This window comes from Oncorhynchus clarkii, chromosome 9, assembly GCF_045791955.1.
Source record: "Oncorhynchus clarkii lewisi isolate Uvic-CL-2024 chromosome 9, UVic_Ocla_1.0, whole genome shotgun sequence".
Taxonomy (NCBI): domain Eukaryota; kingdom Metazoa; phylum Chordata; class Actinopteri; order Salmoniformes; family Salmonidae; genus Oncorhynchus; species Oncorhynchus clarkii.
The window spans coordinates 80,293,076-80,314,661 of NC_092155.1; the positions used below are offsets into that span (position 1 = coordinate 80,293,076).

General features: G+C 45.2%; 1 protein-coding gene across 1 annotated transcript in view; it reads right to left on the minus strand.

Moving 5' to 3' along the window:
- LOC139417448 (leucine-rich repeat-containing G-protein coupled receptor 6) overlaps positions 1 to 21,586 on the minus strand; it is a 104,110-nt gene that overhangs the window by 70,870 nt on the left and 11,654 nt on the right. The window contains exon 2 of the mRNA XM_071166732.1: positions 7,118 to 7,189. Coding sequence (XP_071022833.1) covers positions 7,118 to 7,189 — 72 coding nt within the window. The remainder of the gene's footprint in view (positions 1 to 7,117; positions 7,190 to 21,586) is intronic.

Sequence of the window (21,586 nt, forward strand, 5' to 3'; positions counted from 1 at the left end):
GTTTACTGGGCAGTCCCTTCACCTGCCCTAACAAGTAGTTTACTGGGCAGTCCCTTCACCTGCCCCAACAGGTAGTTTACTGGGCAGTCCCTTCACCTACCCTAACAGGTAGTTTACTGGGCAGTCACTTCACCTGCCCCAACAGGTAGTTTACTGGGCAGTCCCTTCACCTACCCTAACAAGTAGTTTGCTGGGCAGTCCCTTCACCTGCCCCAACAGGTAGTTTACTGGGCAGTCCCTTCACCTGCCCTAATAAGTAGTTTACTGGGCAGTCCCTTCACCTGCCCCAACAGGTAGTTTACTGGGCAGTCCCTTCACCTACCCTAACAGGTAGTTTACTGGGCAGTCACTTCACCTGCCCCAACAGGTAGTTTACTGGGCAGTCCCTTCACCTACCCTAACAGGTAGATCACTGGCCAGTCCCTTCACCTGACTTAACAGGTAGTTTACTGGGCAGTCCATTCACCTGCCATCACAGGTAGTTTATCGGGCAGTTCCTTCACCTTCCCTAACAGGTAGATCACTGGCCAGTCCCTTCACCTGCCTTAACAGGTAGTTTACTGGGCAGTCCCTTCACCTGCCATCACAGGCAGTTTACTGGGCAGTCCCTTCACCTTCCCCAACAGGTAGTTTATTGGGCAGTCCCTTCACCTGCGCCAACAGGTAGTTTACCAGGCAGTCCCTTCACCTGCCATCACAGGTAGTTTACTGGGCAGTCCCTTCACCTGCCCCAACAGGTAGTTTACTGGGCAGTCCCTTCACCTGTTGGCTACGCTATACCCTCCAACGTATAGGTCTCTATACCCTCCTACGTATAGGTCTCTATACCCTCCAACGTATAGGTCTCTATACCCTCCTATGTATAGGTCTAATAGGTCTCTATACCCTCCTACGTATAGGTCTAATAGTTCTCAATACTATAAAACATTTAGATCTCTATACCCTCCCTTCACCTGACCCAACAGGTAGTTTACTGGGCAGTCCCGTCACCTTCCCCAACAGGTAGTTTACTGGGCAGTCCCTTCACCTGCCATCACAGGCAGTTTACTGGACAGTCACTTCACCTTCCCCAACAGGTAGTTTACTGGGCAGTCCCTTCACCTGCCATCACAGGCAGTTTACTGGGCAGTCACTTCACCTACCCTAACAAGTAGTTTACTGGGCTTTCCCTTCACCTGCCCCAACAGGTAGTTTACTGGGCAGTCCCTTCACCTGCCATCACAGGCAGTTTACTGGGCAGTCCCGTCACCTTCCCCAACAGGTAGTTTACCAGGCAGTCCCTTCACCTGCCATCACAGGTAGTTTACTGGGCAGTCCCTTCACCTGTTGGCTACGCTATACCCTCCAACGTATAGGTCTCTATACCCTCCTACGTATAGGTCTCTATACCCTCCTACGTATAGGTCTCTATACCCTCCTACGTATAGGTCTCTATACCCTCCTATGTATAGGTCTAATAGGTCTCTATACCCTTCAACGTACAGGTCTCTGTACCCTGTTACGTATAGGTCTCTGTACCCTCCTACGTATAGGTCGCTATACCCTCCAACGTATAGGTCTCTATACCCTCCAACGTATAGGTCTCTATACCCTCCAACGTATAGGTCTCTATACCCTCCAACGTATAGGTCTAATAGGTCTCTATACCCTCCTACGTATAGGTCTCTATACCCTCCTACGTATAGGTCTAATAGGTCTCTATACCCTCCAACGTATAGGTCTATATACCCTCCTACGTATAGGTCTCTATACCCTCCTACGTATAGCTCTAATAGGTCTCTGTACCCTCCAACTTATAGGTCTAATAGGTCTCTGTACCCTCCAACGTATAGGTCTCTGTACCCTCCTACGTATAGGTCTAATAGGTCTCTGTACCCTCCTACATATAGGTCTCTGTACCCTCCAGCGTATAGGTCTAATAGGTCTCTATACCCTCCTACGTATAGGTCTCTTTACCCTCCTACGTATAGGTCTAATAGGTCTCTGTACCCTCCTACGTATAAGTCCCTGTACCCTCCAACGTATAGGTCTAATAGGTCTCTATACCCTCCTACATATAGGTCTCTGTACCCTCCAACGTATAGGTCTCTGTACCCTCCTACGTATAGGTCTAATAGGTCTCTGTACCCTCCTACGTATAGGTCTCTTTACCCTCCTACGTATAGGTCTAATAGGTCTCTGTACCCTCCTACGTATAAGTCCCTGTACCCTCCAACGTATAGGTCTAATAGGTCTCTATACCCTCCTACGTATAGGTCTAATAGGTCTCTGTAACCTCCAACGTATAAGTCTAATAGGTCTCTATACCCTTCAACGTACAGGTCTCTGTACCCTCCTACGTATAGGTCTCTGTACCCTCCTACGTATAGGTCTCTGTACCCTCCTACGTACAGGTCTCTGTACCCTCCTACGTATAGGTCTCTGTACCCTCCAACGTATAGGTCTAATAGGTCTCTATCCAACATATAGGTCCTCCTACGTATAGGTCTCTATACCTTCCAACGTATAGGTCTCTATACCCTTCAACGTATAGGTCTCTATACCCTCCAACGTATAGGTCTCTATACCCTCCAACGTATAGGTCTCTATATCCTCCAACGTATAGGTCTCTATACCCTCCTACGTATAGGTCTCTGTAACCTCCAACGTATAGGTTTAATAGGTCTCTATACCCTCCAACGTATAAGTCTCTATACCCTCCAACGTATAGGTCTCTATACCCTCCTACATATAGGTCTAATAGGTCTCTGTACCCTCCTAAGTATAAGTCCCTGTACCCTCCAACGTATAGGTCTAATAGGTCTCTATACCCTCCAACGTATAGGTCTCTATACCCTCCTACGTATAGGTCTAATAGGTCTCTATACCCTCCAACGTATAGGTCTCTATACCCTCCTACGTATAGGTCTAATAGGTCTCTATACCCTCCAACGTATAGGTCTCTATACCCTCCTATGTATAGGTCTAATAGGTCTCTGTAACCTCCAACGTATAAGTCTAATAGGTCTCTATACCCTTCAACGTACAGGTCTCTATACCCTCCTACGTATAGGTCTCTATACCCTCCAACGTATAGGTCTCTATACCCTCCAACGTATAGGTCTCTATACCCTCCAACGTATAGGTCTCTATACCCTCCAACGTATAGGTCTAATAGGTCTCTATACCCTCCAACATATGGGTCTCTATACCCTCCAACGTATAGGTCTCTATACCCTCCAACGTATTGGTCTCTATACCCTCCTACGTATAGGTCTCTATACCCTCCAACGTATAGGTCTCTATACCCTCCTACGTATAGGTCTCTATACCCTCCTACGTATAGGTCTCTATACCCTCCTACGTATAGGTCTCTGTAACCTCCAACGTATAGGTCTAATAGGTCTCTATACCCTCCAACGTATAAGTCTCTATACCCTCCAACGTATAGGTCTAATAGGTCTCTATACCCTCCAACGTATTGGTCTCTATACCCTCCTAAGTATTGGTCTCTATACCCTCCTACGTATAGGTCTCTACACCCTCCTAAGTATAGGTCTAGAGGTATAGAGAGAGAGAGGTAGAGAGAGAGAGGTAGAGAGAGAGAGAGAGAGAAGAGTTGCACAAGATCCAGAGACCATCTGACACGAGATTAAGGAGATGGGTCAGAGCTAGACATCACATCTTCCTTATCTATTTAATGTTACGCTTGTTCCTACTTCTAAGTCTCCACAGCTGATCAAATACAGTTTGTTTTGTGAGGGCCAACTTTCAGGCTTTTTGGGATGTTTATGATTCAGCAGAAACACGCATCACAGTGATAGCGATGAGAATCAAAGGGATGTTAGCCACAGTTCCTCTACTGTGAGAATCTCTAAGCGCAGATGATTAAATGAAAGTGGTGATTATAGATAATGACAGAACAACCAGCAGGAGAATAAACAGGTTAAAGCAGGAGAAGACACAGAGATACACAGAGACACACAGAGACACACAGAGACACACAGACAGGAGACTGATAGAAGGTAGTTAAAGAGAGACACACAGACAGGAGACTGATAGAAGGTAGTTAAAGAGAGACACACAGACAGGAGACTGATAGAAGGTAGTTAAACACAGAGACACACAGACAGGAGACTGATAGAAGGTCGTTAAACACAGAGACACACAGACAGGAGACTGATAGAAGGTAGTTAAACACAGAGACACACAGACAGGAGACTGATAGAAGGTAGTTAAACAGAGAAGGTAGTTAGAACAGAGACACACAGACAGGAGACTGATAGAAGGTAGTTAAACACAGAGACACACAGACAGGAGACTGATAGAAGGTAGTTAAACAGAGACACACAGACAGGAGACTGGTAGAAGGTAGTTAAACACAGAGACACAGACAGGAGACTGATAAAAGGTGGTTAAACACAGAGAGACACAGACAGGAGACTGGTAGAAGGTAGTTAAACACAGAGACACACAGACAGGAGGCTGATAGAAGGTAGTTAAACACAGAGACACAGACAGGAGGCTGATAGAAGGTAGTTAAACACAGACACACAGACAGGAGACTGATAGAAGGAAGTAAACACAGAGACACACAGAGACACACAGAGACACACAGACAGGAGACTGATAGAAGATAAAGGAAGTTAAACACAGAGACACACAGACAGGAGACTGATAGAAGGTAGTTAAACACAGAGACACACAGAGACACACAGACAGGAGACTGATAGAAGGTAGTTAAACAGAGACACACAGACAGGAGACTGATAGAAGATAAAGGAAGTTAAACACAGAGACACACAGACCGGAGACTGATAGAAGGTAGTTAAACACAGACACACAGACAGGAGACTGATAGAAAGTAAAGGTAGTTAAGCACAGAGTCCCACAGACAGGAGACTGATAGAAGATAAAGGAAGTTAAACACAGAGTCCCACAGACAGGAGACTGATAGAAGATAAAGGAAGTTAAACACAGAGTCCCACAGACAGGAGACTGATAGAAGATAAAGGAAGTTAAACACAGAGACACAGACAGGAGACTGATAGAAGATAAAGGAAGTTAAACACAGATTGTGGCCCAGGCGTTTCAAGCCACAGTGACTTTGATATGGTTGGTGAGGAGTAGACTTGTAAACTCTTTGTCGGAGCGATAATAGGGGTAATTGACTTGTTTGATTGAGAGGTGCGTGATGGTGAGGGTAGAAGAGACGCAGCGATCAAAGTAGTTAATGAGAGGGATTACAGATCAGTGGATCAGTGTTTTGATTGCCTTGGCTTGGTTCTAAAGTATGACGTGGTGTTGTGATTGCCTTGGCTTGGTTCTAAAGTATGACGTGGTGTTGTGATTGCCTTGGCTTGGTTCTAAAGTATGACGTGGTGTTGTGATTGCCTTGGCTTGGATCTAAAGTATGATGTGGTGTTGTGATTGCCTTGGCTTGGATCTAAAGTATGACATGGGGTTGTGATTGCCTTGGCTTGGTTCTAAAGTATGACATGGGGTTGTGATTGCCTTGGCTTGAATCTAAAGTATGACGTGGTGTTGTGATTGCCTTGGCTTGGTTCTAAAGTATGACGTGGTGTTGTGATTGCCTTGGCTTGGTTCTAAAGTATGACGTGGTGTTGTGATTGCCTTGGCTTGGATCTAAAGTATGATGTGGTGTTGTGATTGCCTTGGCTTGGATCTAAAGTATGACATGGGGTTGTGATTGCCTTGGCTTGGTTCTAAAGTATGACATGGGGTTGTGATTGCCTTGGCTTGAATCTAAAGTATGATGTGGTGTTGTGATTGCCAGAAGAGCTCATACGCGCGGGAGCCTATTTTTTGGTTCTGTAGCTTGAGGCAGCTTGATGTACAACAACAACCCATGGACAGGACGCTAGTCTTTCACAGGGACTCACCCCCCCGATCTATCTCCTTAATGCTGAGTGCCAAGCAGAGACGCATCAGGTCCAATTTTGACAATCTTTGGTATGACTCTTCTAAACTCCCAACCTTCCAATCTCAGGACGGACACTAACCACAAGGGCAGTATGGTAGCCTAGTGGTTAGAGCGTTGGACTAGTAACCGGAAGGTTGCAAGTTCAAACCCCGAGCTGACAAGGTCCAAATCTGTCGTTCTGCCCCTGAACAGGCAGTTAACCCACTGCTCCTAGGCTGTCATTGAAAATAAGAATTTGTTCTTAATTAAGGTTAAATAACATTAATTAAATAAAAATACCAATATTGTAGTGATTTCCATGGTTCAATCCAGTGCGGGACAAGACATAATCGACAGACAAACATAGACAGACAGACAAACTCACACCTCATGCCTGACTGGTGACAGGCAATAGCAGAGAAAGCAGTAGGAAGGATCAGTTAAAAGCACACCATGTTTATTCAGGCTGGGCTGCTCTACTTAATGACATGACATAACACACTCTATAGCTGATCTACTTACTGATGTGACATAACACACTCTGTTCTAATTACTGACATAACACACTCTATAGCTGCTCTACTTACTGATGTGACATAACACACTCTATAGCTGCTCTACTTACTGATGTGACATAACACACTCTATAGCTGTTCTAATTACTGTCATAACACACTCTATAGCTGCTCTACTTACTGATGTGACATAACACACTCTATAGCTGCTCTACTTACTGATGTGACATAACACACTCTATAGCTGTTCTAATTACTGTCATAACACACTCTATAGCTGTTCTACTGATATGACATAACACACTCTATAGCTGTTCTACTGATATGACATAGCACACTATATAGCTGTTCTACTGATATGACATAACACACTCTATAGCTGTTCTACTGATATGACATAACACACTCTATAGCTGTTCTACTGATATGACATAACACACTCTATAGCTGTTTTACTGATATGACATAACACACTCTATAGTTGTTCTACTGACATGAAATAGCACACTCTATAGCTGTTCTACTTACTGACATGACATAGCACAGTTCTCTCATGTGTGTGTGGTTCTCAATGATCAAAGTGTGTGTGTGTGTGTGATACTCAGTTCTGTGTGTGTGTGTGTGTGTGTGGTGTGTGGTACTCACAGATGTGTGTGTGTGTGTGTGTGTGTGTGTGTGTGTGTGTGTGTGTGGTACTCACAGTTCTGTCAGCAGGTGCAGGCTGTGGAAGACTCTGGGTTGCAGCTCACTGATGCTGTTCATGCTAAGATCCCTGAGAGAGAGAGAGAGAGAGGTAATTTAACAGATGTTTAATCAAAGTAATTAACAAGGGATAGAGAGAGAGATAGAGAGATGGAGGGAGAGAGGGATAGAGTGAGGAAGGAAAGAAAAGATAGGGAGAAGGATAGAGAGAGGGAGGGAGAGAGAGGGGAATACTGAGAGGGAGGCAGAGTGGGATAGAGTGAAGGAGGGAGAGAGGGATGGAGAGATGGAGGGGGAGAGGGATGGAGAGAGGGATAATAGTCCTCTTTTTCCTCTCTCTCTCTTTCTCTTATTCTCCCCCTTGTTATCTTTTCTTTCACCCCACCAGGCCCATAACCCAGACACACATTTCTCCCCTAGTCTCACCTGGCAAGGTGTGTGTGAGGGTATTGTTGAAGTACCACACACACACAGTGAACTCGTAACTCAGAGACAATATACCTATGAAAACACTTTCACTTCACCGGTCCAGTCCTTTAACTTCTTGGTGACTGGGGGGCAGTATTGAGTAGCTTGGATGAATAAGGTGCTCAGACTAAACTGCCTGCTACTCAGTCCCAGATGCTAATATATGCATATAATTAGCAGTATTGGATAGAAAACACAGAACTCATATGGCAGGTGAAAACCTGAAACAAATCCAACCAGGAAGTGGGAAATCTGAGGTTTGTAGTTTCATTTAAGTGATTGCCTATCCAATATCCTGTGTCTATGGGGCCAGATTGCACTTCCCAAGGCTTCCAGCAGATGTCAGTCTTTAGAAAGTTGTTTGATTTCTATTGTGGAAGGGTGTCGAATAAGAGCTGTTTTAACAAGTGGACTAGTCTGAGGCCAATCAGTTGTTTACTGCACAGTCACGCCCGTCCTTCTTTTTCCTCTGTAATGAATACGCTATTGAGATTTATTATAAAAACACCCTAAGGATTGATTGTAAACATCGTTTGTTTCTACAAACTGTAATTGAAATTGACTTTTCATCTGGATTTTGCGTTCGCGCATTGTGCCTTTGGAATAGTGAACTAAACGCGCAAACAAAACGGAGCTATTTGGACATAAATATGGACGTAAGGGCTCTCACGGGGTGGTCATGAGAGTGCTCAGGTAGGTGTTTAGGGGTTTCCGTTGGTGCTACTACGGTGGAGACCAGGTCTCAATTACCACCTCATCGACGGGGAGATAAATATATATATTAATAACAGGACAGACTGATGTTCTATATAAATAACAGGACAGACTGATGTTCTATTTAAATAACGGGACAGACTGATGTTCTATATAAATAACAGGACAGACTGATGTTCTATATAAATAACGGGACAGACTGATGTTCTATATAAATAACGGGACAGACTGATGCTTTATGTAAATAACAGGACAGACTGATGCTCTATGTAAATAACAGGACAGACTGATGTTCTATATAAATAACGGGACAGACTGATGCTTTATGTAAATAACAGGACAGACTGATGCTCTATGTAAATAACAGGACAGACTGATGCTCTATATAAATAACGGGACAGACTGATGCTTTATGTAAATAACAGGACAGACTGATGCTCTATGTAAATAACAGGACAGACTGATGCTCTATATAAATAACAGGACAGACTGATGCTCTATATAAATAACAGGACATACTGATGCTCTATATAAATAACAGGACAGACTGATGCTCTATATAAATAACAGAGCAGACTGATGCTCTATATAAATAACAGGACAGACTGATGCTCTATATAAATAACAGGACAGACTGATGCTCTATATAAATAACAGGACAGACTGATGTTCTATATAAATAACAGGACAGACTACTGCTCTATATAAATAACAGGACAGACTGATGCTCTATATAAATAACAGGACAGACTGATGCTCTATATAGATAACAGGACAGACTGATGCTCTATATAAATAACAGGACAGACTGATGCTCTATATAAATAACAGGACAGGCTGATGCTCTATATAAATAACAGGACAGACTGATGTTCTATATAAATAACAGGACATACTACTGCTCTATATAAATAACAGGACAGACTGATGCTCTATATAAATAACAGGACAGACTGATGCTCTATATAGATAACAGGACAGACTGATGCTCTATATAAATAACAGGACAGACTGATGTTCTATATAAATAACAGGACAGACTACTGCTCTATATAAATAACAGGACAGACTGATGTTCTATATAAATAACAGGACAGACTACTGCTCTATATAAATAACAGGACAGACTGATGCTCTATATAAATAACAGGACAGACTGATGCTCTATATAGATAACAGGACAGACTGATGCTCTATATAAATAACAGAACAGACTGATGCTCTATATAAATAACAGGACAGACTGATGCTCTATATAAATAACAGGACAGACTGATGCTCTATATAAATAACAGGACAGACTGATGTTCTATATAAATAACAGGACAGACTACTGCTCTATATAAATAACAGGACAGACTGATGCTCTATATAAATAACAGGACAGACTGATGCTCTATCTCTGAGTCTCTGATGAAATAAGATATTTCCACTACAATGACAAGGCAGTCAAAGAGAAGCCTATGTGTTTACCTTCTATGGTGTCTGAAAGGACACACACACACACACACACACACACACACACACACACACACACACACACACACACACACACACACACACACACACACACACACACACACACAATGCCACAGGAAGGAGGACACAAAGCCATCCTCCCCTCCTTCTTCCTCTAAAGAAAATGTTTAGCTTTTTCTCTTCTCTTTCTCTCACACACTCCAGACATCCTGGGCGAGGCATCGCTCCTTTGTTTCTGAACTCACTCTCTCTTTCTCTTTTCCTCTCTTCCTTTTCTTTAGCACAAAGAGAGAGAGACGAGGCATTCACCTGGCTGAGACACGGAGAGGACACAGCCACAAAAGAGGGAGAAAGAAAGAGAGAGAAGGAAGAGGAATTGAGGGGAGACAGAGAGAGAGGGAAAGTAGGAGAAGAAGGCAGAATTAGAGGGAGAAAGAAAGAGAGAGAAGGAAGAGGAATTGAGGGGAGACAGAGAGAGAGGGAAAGTAGGAGAAGAAGGCAGAATTAGAGGGAGAGAGACATACGTTTCGTACCAAGATGTTATTCCGACAACTTTTTGTCTCATTTTCATTTTATCCTTTTAAAAGGTGTTGCCGGCAACAAAGCCTTTACTTCTGTTTCTACCAACCGACCCAGTCCTGATTGGTGGGTTTTAAAGTCCCGCCAACCCCCCCCCCCCCCCCGTGTTAATGGCGCCTTTCATCTTACCGTCTTTGGCATTAAATCATAAACATTCTATTGTTGTCCGACATCAAACTTGTACTTGTCAATCACATAGCTTTAAATACACTTATCCTCTCCATTTAAATGTCTGTAGTTCTGTCCTTGAGCTATTCTTTCCTATTGGCACATAAATGCATTTAGCCTGGTGGAATGTACACTGGCATTTAGCCTGGGGGAATGAACACTGGCATTTAGCCTGGGGGAATGAACACTGGCATTTAGCCTGGGGGAATGAACACTGGCATTTAACCTGGGGGAATGAACACTGGCATTTAGCCTGGGGGAATGAACACTGGCATTTAGCCTGGGGGAATGAACACTGGCATTTAGCCTGGGGGAATGAACACTGGCATTTAGCCTGGGGGAATGAACACTGCCATTTAGCCTGGGGGAATGAACACTGGCATTTAGCCTGGGGGAATGAACACTGGCATTTAGCCCTGGGGGAATGAACACTGGTATTTAGCCTGGGGGAATGAACACTGGCATTTAGCCTGGGGGAATGAACACTGGCATTTAGCCTGGGGGAATGAACACTGGCATTTAGCCCTGGGGGAATGAACACTGGCATTTAGCCTGGGGGAATGGCATTTAGCCTGGGGGAATGAACACTGGCATTTAGCCTGGGGGAATGAACACTGGCATTTAGCCTGGGGGAATGAACACTGGCATTTAGCCTGGGGGAATGAACACTGGCATTTAGCCCTGGGGGAATGAACACTGGCATTTAGCCTGGGGGAATGAACACTGGCATTTAGCCTGGGTGAATGAACACTGGCATTTAGCCTGGGGGAATGAACACTGGCATTTAGCCCTGGGGGAATGAACACTGGCATTTAGCCTGGGGGAATGAACACTGGCATTTAGCCTGGGTGAATGAACACTGGCATTTAGCCTGGGGGAATGAACACTGGCATTTAGCCTGGGGGAATGAACACTGGGGGAATGAACACTGGCATTTAGCCTGGGGGAATGAACACTGGCATTTAGCCTGGGGGAATGAACACTGGCATTTAGCCTGGGGGAATGAACACTGGCATTTAGCCTGGGGGAATGAACACTGGCATTTAGCCTGGGGGAATGAACACTGGCATTTAGCCTGGGGGAATGAACACTGGCATTTAGCCTGGGGGAATGAACACTGGCATTTAGCCTGGGGGAATGAACACTGGCATTTAGCCTGGGGGAATGAACACTGGCATTTAGCCTGGGGGAATGAACACTGGCATTTAGCCTGGGGGAATGAACACTGGCATTTAGCCCTGGGGGAATGAACACTGGCATTTAGCCTGGGGGAATGAACACTGGCATTTAGCCTGGGGGAATGAACACTGGCATTTAGCCTGGGGGAATGAACACTGGCATTTAGCCTGGCACTTCATCTTTTCTTCTTGACTTTGAAAAGCAAATGTTTAAAGGGCCTTATATTTAGGAAATAAATTATGAGTTAATATGAATAAGTTACTAACTTAAACTACGAATCGCTAATAGGCTATCTGTCTTCAGCGAAAATAATTGTTGGGGAATTTGAAAGAGGAGAAAGCACTCGATAGATCACGTCCAACACGGACCAAAAGAGCAACGTTCTGCCATCATCCCACAGAGAGGTTTCAAATATCTTTACATGATTGAAAAACGGACACGGCCTGAAAACTGTTTTATGACAGTGGTTCCACACATTTATTGACACTCAAGTTGTATGGGAGACTTATTATTTATTTTTATTTTGTTGTTTTCCATGATTATTTCTCACTATAAACTCTAGGCCCTATGTGTGTTGACTGTGGCCAGGGCAAGGCAAGGCAGGCTGTCTACTGTCTGTTTAATGAACTAAAGAAGAACTATTGATTTCATTTGCATGGTGCAGCACAGACCAGTAACATTAATTCAATTCAAAATATTCTATTCTATTCTTTAGAAAATAAATTGTATTAGTCTCATAATGTTTCCTAGGACCTGCGTTAACAAATATCTATCCAGCTCATATAATTAGACTAGCAGATCATATCTGACAACGTTTTGAGGAGCCAACTATTTATTGACCATAACAGGAAAATACATGGCAATTATTTACAAATGATTTACAAGTAGGCTACGGCAGGCTGCTAACTTCCTGTTGAAGTGAAATGTGAAAAAACAAAAGCAGTGGAACATCTGAATTTAAACAGAGGAATTAAGAACATGCAGCTGTCAGGATACCATGACAACGGTCGCGACAACAGGGTCAAAGTTGAATGTCTCTTGCTCCTTCCCGGCAAAAGGAATAGCCATATAAAAGGCTAGTGGTGCCAAAACTGAGGTAACAATAGGGCTCTTTGAAAGAAACGTGTTTTTACAGACAACATACCGTGATTCCTGTGTGAAAGCACTAAGATAGAGGAAGGGGTAGAGAAAGGGAGGTGAAGGGAGAGGAAGTTAAAAAGAATGGAAGAGAGAAAGAGAGAGATGGAAAGGGTGAGAAGAAGGCAGAGTTAGAGAGAGAGAAAGAGAGGGAAATGAAAGAGAGAGGAAGGGAGCATTAGAGAGAGAGAGAGAGAGAAAGGGAAATGAGGGATAGAGGAAGGGAGAGTTAGAGAGAGAGAAAGAGGAAAATATGGGAAAGATGAAGGGAGAGTTAGAGAGAGAGAAAGAGGGAAATGACAGAGAGCAGAAGGGAGAGTTAGAGAGAGAGAAAGAGGGAAATATGGGAAAGATGAAGGGAGAGTTAGAGAGAGAGAAAGAGGGAAATGACAGAGAGCAGAAGGGAGAGTTAGAGAGAGAGAAAGAGAGGGAAATGACAGAGAGCAGAAGGGAGAGTTAGAGAGAGAGAAAGAGGGAAATATGGGAAAGATGAAGGGAGAGTTAGAGAGAGAGAAAGAGAGGGAAATGACAGAGAGCAGAAGGGAGAGTTAGAGAGAGAGAAATAGAGGGAAATGACAGAGAGCAGAAGGGAGAGTTAGAGAGAGAGAAAGAGAGGGAAATGACAGAGAGCAGAAGGGAGAGTTAGAGAGAAGGAAGGAGATACCCCCTCCTTATTTGAATAGAAAAAAGAGACATCAAATTTACAACCATCTAAAAACAAGTGACTCCAAATCATTCCATCACACAGCTCTACAATGTCAAGAGATGAAACAAGAGAAGAGTCCCCTCAGCCAGCTGGTTCTGAGGCTCAGTTCACCAACCCAAACCAACCCCCAAAGAGCCTCAGGACAGCACTCAGCCAGCTGGTTCTGAGGCTCAGTTCACCAACCCAAACCAACCCCATAGAGCCTCAGGACAGCACTCAGCCAGCTGGTTCTGAGGCTCAGTTCACCAACCCAAACCAACCCCATAGAGCCTCAGGACAGCACTCAGCCAGCTGGTTCTGAGGCTCAGTTCACCAACCCAAACCAACCCCATAGAGTCTCAGGACAGCACTCAGCCAGCTGGTTCTGAGGCTCAGTTCACCAACCCAAACCAACCCCATAGAGCCTCAGGACAGCACTCAGCCAGCTGGTTCTGAGGCTCAGTTCACCAACCCAAACCAACCCCATAGAGCCTCAGGACAGCACTCAGCCAGCTGGTTCTGAGGCTCAGTTCACCAACCCAAACCAACCCCATAGAGCCTCAGGACAGCACTCAGCCAGCTGGTTCTGAGGCTCAGTTCACCAACCCAAACCAACCCCATAGAGTCTCAGGACAGCACTCAGCCAGCTGGTTCTGAGGCTCAGTTCACCAACCCAAACCAACCCCATAGAGCCTCAGGACAGCACTCAGCCAGCTGGTTCTGAGGCTCAGTTCACCAACCCAAACCAACCCCATAGAGCCTCAGGACAGCACTCAGCCAGCTGGTTCTGAGGCTCAGTTCACCAACCCAAACCAACCCCATAGAGTCTCAGGACAGCACTCAGCCAGCTGGTTCTGAGGCTCAGTTCACCAACCCAAACCAACCCCATAGAGCCTCAGGACAGCACTCAGCCAGCTGGTTCTGAGGCTCAGTTCACCAACCCAAACCAACCCCAGATAGCCTCAGGACAGCACTCAGCCAGCTGGTTCTGAGGCTCAGTTCACCGACCCAAACCAACCCCATAGAGCCTCAGGATAGCACTCAGCCAGCTGGTTCTGAGGCTCAGTTCACCAACCCAAACCAACCCCATAGAGTCTCAGGACAGCACTCAGCCAGCTGGTTCTGAGGCTCAGTTCACCAACCCAAACCAACCCCATAGAGCCTCAGGACAGCACTCAGCCAGCTGGTTCTGAGGCTCAGTTCACCAACCCAAACCAACCCCATATAGTCTCAGGACAGCACTCAGCCAGCTGGTTCTGAGGCTCAGTTCACCAACCCAAACCAACCCCAGATAGCCTCAGGACAGCAGTCAGCCAGCTGGTTCTGAGGCTCAGTTCACCAACCCAAACCAACCCCATAGAGCCTCAGGACAGCACTCAGCCAGCTGGTTCTGAGGCTCAGTTCACCAACCCAAACCAACCCCATAGAGCCTCAGGACAGCACTCAGCCAGCTGGTTCTGAGGCTCAGTTCACCAACCCAAACCAACCCCATAGAGCCTCAGGACAGCACTCAGCCAGCTGGTTCTGAGGCTCAGTTCACGAACCCAAACCAACCCCATAGAGCCTCAGGACAGCACTCAGCCAGCTGGTTCTGAGGCTCAGTTCACCAACCCAAACCAACCCCATAGAGTCTCAGGACAGCACTCAGCCAGCTGGTTCTGAGGCTCAGTTCACCAACCCAAACCAACCCCATAGAGCCTCAGGACAGCACTCAGCCAGCTGGTTCTGAGGCTCAGTTCACCAACCCAAACCAACCCCATAGAGCCTCAGGACAGCACTCAGCCAGCTGGTTCTGAGGCTCAGTTCACCAACCCAAACCAACCCCAGATAGCCTCAGGACAGCACTCAGCCAGCTGGTTCTGAGGCTCAGTTCACCAACCCAAACCAACCCCATAGAGCCTCAGGACAGCACTCAGCCAGCTGGTTCTGAGGCTCAGTTCACCAACCCAAACCAACCCCATAGAGTCTCAGGACAGCACTCAGCCAGCTGGTTCTGAGGCTCAGTTCACCAACCCAAACCAGCCCCATAGAGCCTCAGGACAGCACTCAGCCAGCTGGTTCTGAGGCTCAGTTCACCAACCCAAACCAACCCAATAGAGTCTCAGGACAGCACTCAGCCAGCTGGTTCTGAGGCTCAGTTCACCAACCCAAACCAACCCCAGATAGCCTCAGGACAGCACTCAGCCAGCTGGTTCTGAGGCTCAGTTCACCAACCCAAACCAACCCCATAGAGCCTCAGGACAGCACTCAGCCAGCTGTTTCTGAGGCTCAGTTCACCAACCCAAACCAACCCCATAGAGTCTCAGGACAGCACTCAGCCAGCTGGTTCTGAGGCTCAGTTCACCAACCCAAACCAACCCCATAGAGCCTCAGGACAGCACTCAGCCAGCTGGTTCTGAGGCTCAGTTCACCAACCCAAACCAACCCCATAGAGCCTCAGGACAGCACTCAGCCAGCTGGTTCTGAGGCTCAGGAGCCTCAGGACAGCACTCAGCCAGCTGGTTCTGAGGCTCCAAACCAACCCCATAGAGTCTCAGGACAGCACTCAGCCAGCTGGTTCTGAGGCTCAGTTCACCAACCCAAACCAACCCCAGATAGTCTCAGGACAGCACTCAGCCAGCTGGTTCTGAGGCTCAGTTCCCCTTCCCAAACCAACCCCATAGAGCCTCAGGACAGCACTCAGCCAGCTGGTTCTGAGGCTCAGTTCACCAACCCAAACCAACCCCATAGAGCCTCAGGACAGCATCTAGCCCAACCAAATCATCATAAAGCGAAAATAAAAATATATCACCTGGGGAGAAACCACAACAAATCTAAGTAAACTTCAATGGTATTTGTCTCTAAACAGACAGCACATATCTGACCACTGTGACTGATAGAAAACTGAGGTAAACACTGACTAGGTACAGACTCAGTGAGCACAGTCTGGCTATAGAGACCGGTCGTCACAGACAAACCTGGCTGCCCAGAGAGGACAGTCTGGCTATAGAGACCGGTCGTCACAGACAAACCTGGCTGCCCAGAGAGACAGGTTGTGCTCACTCTGCTCCAGGGGAGAGGTAGAGACAGAGCTGCATTTCCTATTACACTGTGACAAATACTCAGACATAAGAGAACCCCTCACTCTCTCACACACACACACACACACACACACACACACACACACACACACACACACACACACACACACACACACACACACACACACACACACACACACACACACACACACACACACACACACACATTACACATCCCAGTGTTTCATAGTTCTGTATGTAGGATCTGTGATTTCTCCTCACTAAAGGATATGACTATATACAGGAGTCTCTCTCTAAAGGATGTGACTGTATACAGGAGTCTCTCTCTATAGGATATGACTGTATACAGGAGTCTCTCCCTAAAGAATATGACTGTATACAGGAGTCTCTCCCTAAAGGATATGACTGTATACAGGAGTCTCTCTCTAAAGGATATGACTGTATACAGGAGTCTCTCTCTATAGGATATGAATGTATACAGGAGTCTCTCTCTAAAGGATATGACTGTATACAGGAGTCTCTCTCTAAAGGATATGACTGTATACAGGAGTCTCTCTCTAAAGGATATTACTGTATACAGGAGTCTCTCTCTAAAGGATATGACGGTATACAAGAGTCTCTCTCCTCTCTAAAGGATATGAATGTATACAGGAGTCTCTCTCTAAAGGATATGACTGTATTCAGGAGTCTCTCTCTAAAGGATATGACTGTATACAGGAGTCACTCTCCTCTCTAAAGGATATGACTGTATACAGGAGTCTCTCTCTAAAGGATATGACTGTATACAGGAGTCACTCTCCTCTCTAAAGGATATGACTGTATACAGGAGTCTCTCTCTAAAGGATATGACTGTATACAGGAGTCACTCTCCTCTCTAAAGGATATGACTGTATACAGGAGTCTCTCTCTAAAGGATATGACTGTATACAGGAGTCTCTCCTCTCTAAAGGATATGACTGTATACAGGAGTCTCTCCTCTCTAAAGGATGTGACTGTATACAGGAGTCTCTCTCTAAAGGATATGACTGTATACAGGAGTCTCATCTCTCTATAGGATATGGCTGTATACAGGAGTCTCTCCTCTCTAAAGGATATGACTGTATACAGGAGTCTCTCTCTAAAGGATATGACTGTATACAGGAGTCTCTCTCTAAAGGATATGACTGTATACAGGAGTCTCTCTCTAAAGGATATGACTGTATACAGGAGTCTCTCTCTAAAAGATATGACTGTATACAGGAGTCTCTCTCTAAAGGATATGACTGTATACAGGAGTCTCTCCTCTCTAAAGGATATGACTGTATACAGGAGTTTCTCTCTAAAGGATATGACTGTATACAGGAGTCACTCTCCTCTCTAAAGGATATGGCTGTAAACAGGAGTCTCTCTCTAAAGGATATGACTGTATACAGGAGTCTCTCCTCTCTAAAGGATATGACTGTATACAGGAGTCTCTCCTCTCTAAAGGATGTGACTGTATACAGGAGTCTCTCTCTAAAGGATATGACTGTATACAGGAGTCTCTCCTCTCTATAGGATATGGCTGTATACAGGAGTCTCTCCTCTCTAAAGGATATGACTGTATACAGGAGTCTCTCTCTAAAGAATATGACTGTATACAGGAGTCTCTCTCTAAAGGATATGACTGTATACAGGAGTCTCTCTCTAAAGGATATGACTGTATACAGGAGTCTCTCTCTAAAGGATATTACTGTATACAGAAGTCAGTCTCTCTCTAAAGGATATGACTGTATACAGGAGTCTCTCTCTAAAGGATATGACTGTATACAGGAGTCTCTCTCTAAAGGATATGACTGTATACAGGAGTCTCTCTCTAAAGGATATGACTGTATACAGGAGTCTCTCTCTAAAGGATATGACTGTATACAGGAGTCTCTCTCTAAAGGATATGACTGTATACAGGAGTCTCTCTCTAAAGGATATGACTGTATACAGGAGTCTCTCTCTAAAGGATATGACTGTATACAGGAGTCTCTCTCTAAAGGATATGACTGTATACAGGAGTCTCTCCTCTCTAAAGGATATGACTGTATACAGGAGTCTCTCCTCTCTAAAGGATATGACTGTATACAGGACTCTCTCTCTAAAGGATACGACTGTATACAGGAGTCTCTCTCTAAAGGATACGACTGTATACAGGAGTCTCTCTCTAAAGGATATGACTGTATACAGGAGTCTCTCTCTAAAGGATATGACTGTATACAGGAGTCTCTCTCTAAAGGATATGACTGTATACAGGAGTCTCTCTCTAAAGGATATGACTGTATACAGGAGTCTCTCTCTAAAGGATATGACTGTATACAGGAGTCTCTCTCTAAAGGATATTACTGTATACAGGAGTCTCTCTCTAAAGGATATTACTGTATACAGGAGTCTCTCTCTAAAGGATATTACTGTATACAGGAGTCTCTCCTCTCTAAAGGATATGACTGTATACAGGAATCTCTCTCTAAAGGATATGACTGTATACAGGAGTCTCTCTCTAAAGGATATGACTGTATACAGGAGTCTCTCTCTAAAGGATATGACTTTATACAGGAGTCTCTCCTCTCTAAAGGATATGACTGTATACAGGAGTCTCTCTCTAAAGGATATGACTGTATACAGGAGTCTCTCTCTAAAGGATATGACTGTATACAGGAGTCTCTCCTCTCTAAAGGATATGACTGTATACAGGAGTCTCTCTCTAAAGGATATGACTGTATACAGGAGTCTCTCTCTAAAGGATATGACTGTATACAGGAGTCTCTCTCTAAAGGATATGACTGTATACAGGAGTCTCTCTCTAAAGGATATGACTGTATACAGGAGTCTCTCTCTAAAGGATATGACTGTATACAGGAGTCTCTCTCTAAAGGATATGACTGTATACAGGAGTCTCTCTCTAAAGGATATGACTGTATACAGGAGTTTCTCTCTAAAGGATATGACTGTATACAGGAGTCTCTCTCTAAAGGATATGACTGTATACAGGAGTCTCTCCCTAAAGGATATGACTGTATACAGGAGTCTCTCCTCTCTAAAGGATATGACTGTATACAGGAGTCTCTCCTCTCTAAAGGATATGACTGTATACAGGAGTCTCTCTCTCTCTGAGGAAATGCTGTGGTTGTTGTTGTTATTGTGCCTGCTTCTACTAAACTTAGCCCCCTGAGCAACGTTTAAAACACATACACAACATTTATAACACAACATTTAACACACACACAACGTTTATAACACACACACGACGTTTAAAACACAACGTTTATAACACACATACAACGTTTATACAACGTTTAAAACACACACACAACGTTTATACAACGTTTAAAACACACACACAACGTTTAAAACACACACACAACGTTTAAAACACAACGTTTAAAACACACACACAACGTTTATACAACGTTTAAAACACACACACCACGTTTAAAACACAACGTTTAAAACACACACACAACGTTTATACAATGTTTATAACACACACACAACGTTTATACAATGTTTATAACACACACACACAACATTTATAACACACACACACACCTTCCACCCCATTTATTTGTCTACCCCCCAGCATAAATATCTCTTGTTACCGGGCGGAAGTTGCTTTGTGAGAATTGCCCCAAGGGAGTGGCTTTTTTTCTGAGATTGCAGAACACCAAAGAGGGAGAGCGAAGAGATGAAAGAGTATAAGGATTTTTTTCTCTTTACAGGACTATTTCTTCCATTTATTTTAGTTAGTAATTACATGTATCTCTCTTGCTCTTTCTTCTCTCCCTCTCATGTCTTTAATTACAGGTGTGTCTGATCATTAACAACATATTGACTCGGAGCCAGAGACGGCAGCAGCCATGATTCCCTGTAACACACCTACCATCTCTCTCTCTCTGTAGCCCAGAGGTTAGTGAATGTGTCCAGGTGATTCTCTCTAACCACTAGGCTACCCTGCTGCCCCACCCTCCCTGTAACACACCTACCATCTCTCTCTCTCTCTCTCTGTAGCCCAGAGGTTAGTGAATGTGTCCAGGTGATTCTCTCTAACCACTAGGCTACCCTGCCGCCCCACCCTCCATGTAACACACCTACCATGCTTTTGGGAAAAGGTGCTTTTTGGCAAACTTCAGTCAAATATTTGGACGAGATGAGTCCCATTACGTCTGGCGAAAACCAAACACTGCATTCCACAGTAAGATCCTCATACCAATGGTCAGCATGGTGGTGGTAGTGTGATGGTTTGGGGTCAGCATGGTGGTGGTAGTGTGATGGTTTGGGGTCCAGCATGGTGGTGGTAGTGTGATGGTTTGGGGTCAGCATGGTGGTGGTAGTGTGATGGTTTGGGGTCCAGCATGGTGGTGGTAGTGTGATGGTTTGGGGTCCAGCATGGTGGTGGTAGTGTGATGGTTTGGGGTCCAGCATGGTGGTGGTAGTGTGATGGTTTGGGGTCCAGCATGGTGGTGGTAGTGTGATGGTTTGGGGTCAGCATGGTGGTGGTAGTGGGATGGTTTGGGGTCCAGCATGGTGGTGGTAGTGTGATGGTTTGGGGTCCAGCATGGTGGTGGTAGAGATGGTTTGGGGTCCAGCATGGTGGTGGTAGTGTGATGGTTTGGGGTCAGCATGGTGGTGGTAGTGTGATGGTTTGGGGTCCAGCATGGTGGTGGCAGTGTGATGGTTTAGGGTCCAGCATGGTGGTGGTAGTGTGATGGTTTGGGGTCAGCATGGTGGTGGTAGTGTGATGGTTTGGGGTCCAGCATGGTGGTGGTAGTGTGATGGTTTGGGGTCAGCATGGGGGTGGTAGTGTGATGGTTTGGGGTCCAGCATGGTGGTGGTAGTGTGATGGTTTGGGGTCAGCGTGGTGTTGGTAGTGTGAGGGTTTGGGGTCAGCATGGTGGTGGTAGTGTGATGGTTTGAGGTCCAGCATGGTGGTGGTAGTGTGATGGTTTAGGGTCCAGCATGGTGGTGGTAGTGTGATGGTTTGGGGTCCAGCATGGTGGTGGTAGTGTGATGGTTT